This window comes from Pundamilia nyererei, unplaced genomic scaffold (genome assembly GCF_000239375.1).
Source record: "Pundamilia nyererei isolate P.nyererei 1_Seehausen unplaced genomic scaffold, PunNye1.0 scaffold00180, whole genome shotgun sequence".
Taxonomy (NCBI): Eukaryota; Metazoa; Chordata; class Actinopteri; order Cichliformes; family Cichlidae; genus Pundamilia; species Pundamilia nyererei.
The window spans coordinates 675377-684966 of record NW_005187581.1 but is presented as its reverse complement, the minus strand read 5'-3'; the positions used below and the strand labels follow the sequence as shown (position 1 = coordinate 684966).

Here is a 9590-nt window from a genome sequence, read left to right as displayed (position 1 = left end):
TGTGTGTGTGTGTGTGTGTGTGTGTGTGTGTGTGTGTGTGTGTGTGTGTGTGTGTGTGTGTGTGTGTGTGTGTGTGTAAGGATGAATCAGGACTCTAAGATTCTCATAAGGAAGCCACATGATTGTTGATTAATCTCTGCCCGAGGGTTTAGACGATTAGGTCATCTGCTTGTGGCATGTTAAGGCATCCTTACCAAGAAAGCATCAAAGCATTTTAGAGCTCAGTCATCTGAAAACCATCAAGTTGTATTTTGACGAAACAGGATTTCCAGAAAAAGGACAAAATAAGATAAAGAAAGTCACTGGGCTACCATGTGCTTCCAGCCAGAAGAGGTTCAGTTGTCTTTTGTCTATAAATCTGCGGAGCAGCAATCTAGGGATGGAAATGTATTTTTCCAAAGGATAAACACCTATTTGATCTTTTGTTGTTGTTGTTATTTAAATTTTTATTTGGAATCAGGGATGTACATGCTATTCACACCACAACAGCTTTCACATTATAATTTTCTTTGATAACACATGTAAACCCAACACCAATGAAGAAAGTAAGTAAATAAGGTAATATTAACATAACTTTGAGGAGGTTAGCAAGTAGAGAGCGGAAGTATCTGCTCTAAATGATAATTCATCGTCAATCCAGGATCCCAAGACTTAAACATTACTCCTTTTCCTTTCCTTTCCTTTTCCTGTCTTAAAATAAAGGTCAGCTTCTCAATCATGTAAATGTCGTGAACTACAATAATCCAGTTATTCACCATTTTCTTGTCGGAGTTAATTAAATTTTGTACAGATATTTGTTTTCAAACTCATCCAGTGTATCTGCTCTTAAACGTAAATATAAGATCTCAAAAGAAAAGGGGACTGTTATCTTAAATATTCTTCCTATAGCTATCTTTAGCTGAGGCCAGTGTTGCTGGAGTTGTGGGGAAGTCCAAAACACATGAAAATGGTTTGTATTTTTTTCTCTATGAAACCTCCAGCAACACAATTCTTTATTTAGGAAACTACTTTGTGCAGGTGTCCTGAAAAATCTTATGTTCTCCAATTGATGTTCTGATGGTGATGGTGAAGAGGATTGTCTAACTCTGGATGGCTGTAACATCTAAATCATAATTTTCATATTTATACCATTCATTTGACCCTTCTTGTGCTGTCTTGTGCTGTCAGGGGGCAGGATAGAAACAGCATGGCATTTCTGTCACTTAGGATGCTTAAGATCCCAAATCAAACCAGAAAAATATCCACAAATAGCAAAACAGCCCTCGACTGTAAACAGGTCAGGGTTTGTTTTTTCCTTTAATTTGTCACCAATCTGTAAATGAATCACTGAAAAGCTGTTTGAGGTTATTAGTCACAAAATATGGCATACAAAATAAAACAAATGGCCATTTTTATTTCATTCTCTGTTTATTCTTAAAGTTTAAACTCACTGTGTGATGAGAGATGGGGTAGATTTAACTCTTGATTTCTGGAATTTGGAATCATGAGCACATTAAGGCACACTGTGTGGCTCTCGGGCTCTGCCAAAGATCCACCTACAGAAAATGCCCATATATTCTCTGTGAGACAGGAAGAGAGAGAAGGTGGTAGTAAGAGAAGATCGAAGAGACACTTAAATGTTACAGCAACAAAAGGTTACCAAGGAGTCAGTGCAGGTAAACCAACAGACACGCTGAAGTTGTCATCACGACTGCTTTAAAAAAAACATTTAAACATTTCACACTGATTAAAACAGATCACTCTGTACTTTATTAGCACACAATCAGCTACCGTAATTAATCTCATGTGACAAGTTTGATAAATCAGTTACGAGTATGGAGATCATAAAAATGACTTGGTCTGATGATCTGACAGTGCCTTTCTCCCTGTGGTCACTGCCAAGAATTGTTCATGTGGAGCCACCTCTTGTAACGTTAGGCACATTGCAGCTGCTTTTACTTCAAGACTCAGATACCAGTTAGTGACCGAGAAGTGAAACAGTTCATATGAATTACATTTGTATTTTTATACAAATCCTAAACTTTACTTGCAATAAACTGGGGTCGTAAACAAATATGACTCATTCAGTGCATTTCCAAGCTGTCCAATTTCTGCAGACAAAGAGAAAGAAAGAAAGAAAAGTGCAGCCACTCGAGAATGACTGGATTTTGAACTTAATCACATTTTGTGAAATCTTTCCCAGGCTTAGGACCACCTGCTTTAAGGTGATTTCCTCATCTTTAAGCCCTTGGAACTTATCGTTTGTCGGTTCCCACCCAATCAATTTGGCCAAATTAACCCACTTGACCTTTTGCACCCAATTTCATACATTCTTTCACCCTGAGTAAGCTGTGAGAATGACTGTTATTGCTGCAATTAAAAAAACTTGGTGTAGTGTTATCGTGCTGTTTTTGCTCACATAAAAGAAAACTAAGAGATGACATAAAGACGCTGCTAATTAAATCAGCCTCCTGACAGAGAAAAAAGGGGGGAAAGGGGCAGTGATGAAAGAGGCGAAAACAAAGGAAGATCAGGCAGGAGATTAAAAAGCACAGAGGTGAGACAAAGTGGTAGAGATTGTCTACAAATTTAAAGGGACTAATATTAACAATGTAGTGTAGTAATAAATCATTAATATGTCTGTCCAATTTGAAAGATGAGTCCTCTGAAGACCCTGTAAGCTCAGCTATCTGTCATACATGCTAAGAAATATTACATCTCATTAACGTTACTGATGTTTTCCGGGATTAAAAGTGAAGGACAAAGAAACATATTTTACTGTTTGGGAAACTTTATGCTTCTTTATTCAGTTTAATATTGGGGGTTTTGGTTTGTTTTTACATATGGTCTAAAAATAAGAAAAATCGGGAATGCACTTGCAAAAGTTCATAGACAGAAACAGTACTTTTGGAACATGGCTTAAAAAACACACACAATCAATAGAACAGCTCAATGTAGTACAAACTAGTCGTCTGTACTTAGTGGAATGATTGCATAAACACACATACTGCCACTAGAGGGCAATACGCACCTAAGTTATCACGCATTTCTTGTGCAGTGTGCAGTCAGCTTGAAAGAGAAAGCAAAGGATTGTTTTGTCATCGTCCCTCAAAGCTTACTGTCATCGAAAACACAGTGTGGTTACTCAGCATATCTGATTTACACTATTGTTCAAATCACATTTTACACTAATCAGTTCAAGTCCAGCTACGCTCAGGTGATTATTATGAGTGACAACAATTTCATAAATGCAAACATATAATAACAGCAAATAGTGAACAGAAAAACCAGAAGAGTAGCTGCAAAGCAGCAAATGCTAAACGCTACAGAAAGCAGATTAATAAACGGAATGCTGAATAGAGGGGAAAAAAAAGTGCAGTTGCTAGAATAAAGTCTAAAAGACAACCATAAAACAGTTTGTACATCTGAATCTATCACTGCGTTATTTATTGCGTGCTTATTGATCTTTTCCAATAATTTAGATACGAACGATAAAGATAACTTTATCGGCTGTGGATAACTTGCAATATTTCCATTTAATGAAAGGTTAGGAAAACATGGAGGCTGGTTCAATCATTTTAATTCCACCCTTTCCTCAGACGGGCGTGCTTTGTTCACGCAGTGGAGCTAAAGACTCAGCTAAAATTCCTGAGGTGTGTTTCACTGAGTTACAGTAAAACTGTGAGAGGCGTTTGCAGTTTAAAAGAGCTGTGTCATTGTGGAATGCGGATGATATAAAACCACAATGACAGCCAGAAAACTGAGAGCCAGACAAAAAGTAAACATGCCACACTATGTCAAGTCCTTTTTGTTTTGTTAGTTGAGTTGCGTGGTTTTGGTGCAAAATGCTGATGTGTGTTTAATTCTGAGTAAGAGGGCTGAACCAACACCCTCGGCAAGAGGTAATTTTGGCCAAATAGTCTTGTTCACACCTGAGACCTGTGTTGTAAAGTATGTACACGTCATCCTGAGGTAGTCAGGCAGTGAGGCATGTTATAAATGTATGTCCCCATTCGGTTACAGTTAAAACTATAAATGTCTCCCTGACTGTGTTGCTTTGCTTCCCCAGATATTCAACTGTAAGCTATTTACAGTGTTAAAAAAAAAAACATCTGCTACAGCACACCATCGAAGGACTTCTAACCGGTGGACAATCGAAATGATTTTAAACACAAGGAACACATTCCCGCCCACTCGATATACATTTGGAAATCAAAGGGTAGTTAATAAAAATGCAGTTGATTGTGGTCCTCTATTTGCAAATTAATTTTTCGATTACAATTAAAATCGTACTTGGCAAAGCCATTGCTTCATACTGGAGCTTGCACACAGGCCACAATACACAGTAAAGGCCCTCAGATAATGTATGAGAAGGGTTACAGTAAGGCTTCAAAATCAGTTTGAAATAAAAAACCTCAGGAGCCGCAGTCCTCTGACACCCTGTATCGCCACATCAGTGTGCTTGTTCTGTATCTAAAGTCAATGTTGTCCAGTGACTGTGTCCCTGCTGGAACTTCATGGAGCTTCCTCATTTGTCATATACTGTTCAACACCCACAGAGGACACCTATGGCTGGAGTGGCAACCCATGCTGTGAGAGAAGAGTGTCTGTGTGAGGACAGAAAGAGGACAGAGGGCAGTCTGGGGAGGTGTACTTGGCTAACACCTGCAGCTGCTCTGGCTGTAGATTTGCTTCACTGCAGACCCTCTGGCATAAAGCAGAAACACTGTGACACGTTTTCAACTTTAGCTGGCTCAACTGGCTCTTCTCCAGCATCAGTTTCTCTCTCTCCGTCTTCTGTGATACACATACACAAAACACACAATCCGATTAGCACGACCGAGAGCATCTTTTGGATAAATTTACTGATTTAAAAAAACAAAAAACAAAACATACTTACCAGCTTGTTGATTTCACACTGCAGATTATATATGCAGTCCAGTTTTCTCTTGCGGCATCGCTGAGCTGCGAGGCGGTTTTTGCTGCGTCGTCTCATATCATGGACAAAGTCCAGCTGTTCACGCGTAAAGGCATGTTGCTTTAGCAGCTGCTGGAAGTCGTTTCGGCTCAGCTCCACTATCCAGTCTACAGAGAATGGCAGCTGCACCTGAAGAAACCCAGCAGGAAAAAAAAGAAGAAGAAAATGTTACATGACATCGTTTCTAAAATGAGACAAAGAGTGTTCCTTAATGACATACTTTTAAATCTTTACGCAACATCACAACACAGGACTGTCTCTGTTTGTCTTACAAGAGGCTTTGATAAATAAACAAAGAAAGCTGGAAGTTAGATAACATGTGAGTATGGGAACACCCACAAAAAAACAGGATGGCACAGAAAAAACACAACTGTTTCTCTATTGGTATGAAATGATTACGGCCAGTGTGTATTTCTTATGGCTATGTATATTTTAATTTATCGAATTTAATTTAATTCATTTACTTTGTTTTTATTTAAAGTCCCTTGTGGTACTTCCTGTAAGTGGTGTAAACGGGTAAAAAAAGTGAACAAGGAGTTACATTTTTACCAAGGTGTTAATTGTTAACTCTAAAAACCTGCTGCTGCTAAACTGGGACAGGAAATATTGGAACAGTATCAGCCATGTACTGTTTTATCTACTATAAATAAAAGCTTTTCCTCTGAAATGACCTTAGCTTCGTCTGCACACTCACTGCCTTATTTGTCCAATCCGAGTGGTCAGCTTGGACTTGAGAGCTTCTTCAGACTTGTTGTTTGACTCACACTTATTACTAACTCAACAGGCTGAGCTGTGAATGTAAGCTAAACTGGACTCTGAACCAGCTGGTTGGACGCATATACACGGTCCCAACGCACACGCAGCTGGGTGAATTTTTAACCAGCCTCCACGGCAACTCTCCTTTCTGTTGCCTGAAAGCAAATTTGAATATGATAAAATGTGCCAAAAACTGGTATCTATAACAAGCACAGTGAAGTCACCCACAGGCAAGGTGGTGATGCTTCTCAAGGCACTGCAGTTTCTGAACAACGTGAACTACAGAAGAAGGTGTTGTGGCTAAGCAGGGCCGGACAGAGGAGAAGAGATTCATTTTAACTTCTCACCTGCCTGGCCCTCTCTATTGCGGAGGACTCGCTGTCTCCTTCCGTTTCTGTCTCCGAGTCGCCGTCCTCCCCCGAGTTAAAGGAGGACACACCTGACTGAGATGCCCCCTCACACTCAGACAGCCCTTCTCCTTTCCATGAATATTTCCTTTGGTCCAGATCCTGGAAAAGGGGACAGCTTGTTTTGGGGGTGTTATGCTTCGGCCACTCTAAAGATGTGCTTTGTGGGCATTGGGCCCCTATATTGGTGGGACATCCGCCCTTGGGGTCATGAAAGTTGAGCTGACAGTGGTCTATATCAGATCCCAGCTGCCGTGCCAGGCCCTCAGCCATTTCCTTCTCCGCATTGATATTATTTACAGGCAAGGCTACTCTTCCATTTTTGCTTCCTTCTTTTCTTGCTTCTTGAAAGCCATTATCTACCCTCTTCCCCTCTCCCTCTATCTTATCCTCTGCCTTGTTTTGACTGGAGATTGGCCATCGTACAATAGGGCTTATTACTTCTTCAATGTCCATACAAAATCTTTCCTGCCTCAGTGGTCTACAGATTACAGGACCCTCATTCAAGGCCCTTTGAGGGCCATGGTGCAGCATTAACCCTGATGACCTCTCAGTCAGCACTGCGCTTGACTCTGAGGAGTCTGACTGGACACTGGATATTTCCAAGGAGGCGATTGCACTTGCACCCTCTAGCCCGTCGTCCATTTCAATATCATTCTCTCGTACTTTCTCGCTCCATTTGCCCCCTCCTTCATTTGTGTCCTTCTTAACCATAAGAGCTGTCGCTCTGCCCAAGCAGTTCTCTGTCTTCCCATCATTTATTTGAATTTTCCATGGCTCATCAGTCCCTCCTTTATTCTGTCTGTAGCCACTTAAGACTGGATTTCCAGAGATTTCAGTCTTAGTTTCATTCTTACTGTTTGCACTGCTGGAACACGGCAAGTCAGAGATGACACAGTCATTCCTGACCCCTGTTGTTTTGACCAGGCTCTTCTCTGTGACAGAAGCGTCCTTCCCACAAGCTAGCTGGAACTTGCGATACTTTGGACACTGCATAAAACTGTCATTTGTTCCCTCAGCTACTAGTGCACTTGTGTCTGTGCTCTTCTGACTTCCCACTTTGTTGTTCACTGATTTGTTACAGTCCTGAACCACTTCCCGCTGGCATGATGACTCAGCAACTGGTTGTACTTCTTTTTCATCCAACAATACGCTGTCAGAGTCTGTGTTGCTGTTTTCCTCTGAAGGCGGCCGCTTGCTCTTCTCTTTACAACAGGTCTTTCTCTTGAATGGAGGAGGACCTTTGGTGGTGGTGGAGAGGAACTTAGGGAGCAGAAACTCAAAGCATCCCTCATCTAGGTCTTTGAAGCCAAGAATGACCGCCGAGTTTCGGATTTCTAGGACGTCCTCTTTTCCAAAGAGTAGTTTGGACGTGTAGGCAAACTTCAACAAGGGTTCAAAGCCAGTGACTGTCACCTGTAAAAGAGGTCAAATACATATTTTCTTTTAAAAAGAGCATGTTCTGCCTAATTCTGTACTTCCTGTAAGAGTAGACGATGAAGGGAAAAGTACTGTATGTCCACATGTGAAAATAGATTGATTTATGCCAACTAAAGAAGTTTCGGGAAATAAAAAGGATTAACTGTTAATATGATGACAGTCTCTGACTGTCTATGAAAGCAGGTTTTACTTGAATAAAAAAAGTACTCTAAGTCTGACTTTTTAACCAAAATTGAGCCACTAACCGGTTTGACCTGATCTTTCCTTTATGGATTTGTCCACTGACGCCAGAGATTATATGTTGGCGCTTCCGTGCGTTTTAAAACAACAGTCGGTCTCATTTATTATTTAAAACAACAACAACAAACAAATTCCCAACTCTGCGACTACCTGTGAGTAAACGAGCCTCACAAGCGCCTTTCTCACTTCACTTTCAGAAAACATTTTGTTATCGTGAGCTTGTGCATGTGTAATAATTTCCACCTCTGTGGCGTCACGACGTGATTTCTCACCTCTTGGGGAAGAGTGACGACCGCCCCATGTTGTGTGAATGAGGAGATCCTCTGCGCGAAGTACTCGCTACAGGAAGCGAGCACCGAGCGGTGGGCTCTGAAACTCTGGCCCTCCACCACTACCGTGACATCGCACAGCACGTCCCGCCGCCGCTGTTCGTCCAGGGAGCTCAGCACATGGGAGGAATGAGCGGTGGACTCGAATGTAAACACAGACGACCGTGGGGCAGACATGGCCACCGATAGATATCTGTTTGTACAGCAAACACACAGAGTCTCTCCGTCAGAGTTCACCAGTTCCCTTCTGTCACAACAACATGATATACTTTTAATGTTACTTCATAAAATACAACACAACCACAAACAAAGGAACGAAAGCATGCCTACCTTAGTCTTACTCTGGAGTAGATTTCCGCGCTGGTTAGGGTGTGTAACTAAGTCCCAGCAAGCTTAACACACATGTTTTTTCTACATGGAATGCTGTCTAACCGGACTATGTTTCCCATAAATCCTTATCGCGAGTCAGATACAAACGAAAATCTAAGCTTGACTCAGTCATATGGCCTGTGTGTGTGTGTGTGTGTGTGTGTGTGTGAGAGAGAGAGAGAGAGAGAGAAAGAGAAAGAGAGAGAGAGAGAGGAGGAGGGGGAGAGGCATAGAGGGAGTGTGCGTCTGTGTGCTTGCCTATGTGTGTTGTAACAACCCTGGGTGTATCAGAGCGGCGCTGACTCATGCACTCTTGCTGATAAAGGATGAGCAAGCAGTTTTCCCGTCCTTACCAAATCCCACCCTCAGATCTGTTTGGTAAACCAACAGCTTTGTTTCCCCAGAAAATCCTTTTATACACGTACCTTGAGCGGACAATTCACAGATTAAGGGGCAGGCTGGGAAGCGAAGCTCGTGTTTAAACAGGATATTGTTTTCCGTGTGTATCTTTGGCTTGAAGGTTACCTGGAGTTACTCAACCATTTGCATACACAGTGAATTATGAGACGCGGTTGTTGTAGAAAAAACAAAGCGTAAAGACAAACACCTCTTGGTGAAAAAAAAGGGAGGAGGGACTAATCTGACGGTTATTGTTTCCCAGCAGGTCCGTGTTGCTTCATAGCTGCAGTTTTTAAAAGCACCAAGTGTTTGTGTGAGCTCAGTGCAAATGCGTCTGTACCAGAGAGAGGCACAGAAAACCTTTGCTGGCAGGGGTACAGGAACTGAACAGTTGTCACAGCTGTGCCTATTGCATTGCATTTTATTTTCATCATTGAAGTTACATGGCTCTACTTTAAGCATCACCACACGCCTTGTGTTTTACACTCCACTCCTGTTGGGTGTTTTTATGAATGACTTTAAATCTACTTTTTACTAGTTTATGGTAGGCTTTATGTTTGGTGTAAAATACTCTGCACCCTTATTGTGATATGTCTTAGAGGAGGGTTTCTTAAGTTTTTTTCTTCAGTGCCCAATTCACTCACACACACACACACACACACACACACACACACACACACACACACACACACA

The 9590-nt window shown here is 41.5% G+C and overlaps 1 protein-coding gene across 1 annotated transcript; it reads right to left on the bottom strand.

Annotated features, from left to right (window-relative positions):
* Window positions 1–3797: 3797 nt before the first annotated feature.
* On the bottom strand, window positions 3798–8578 carry bach1b (BTB and CNC homology 1, basic leucine zipper transcription factor 1 b). The gene is made up of 5 exons (XM_013914241.1): window positions 8562–8578; window positions 8073–8322; window positions 6061–7536; window positions 4880–5086; window positions 3798–4776 (listed from the first exon to the last, which is right to left on the bottom strand). Exons 1-5 carry the CDS (start codon window positions 8576–8578, stop codon window positions 4546–4548), a joined length of 2181 nt encoding a protein of 726 aa, XP_013769695.1. The 3' UTR covers window positions 3798–4545.
* Window positions 8579–9590: the final 1012 nt, after the last annotated feature.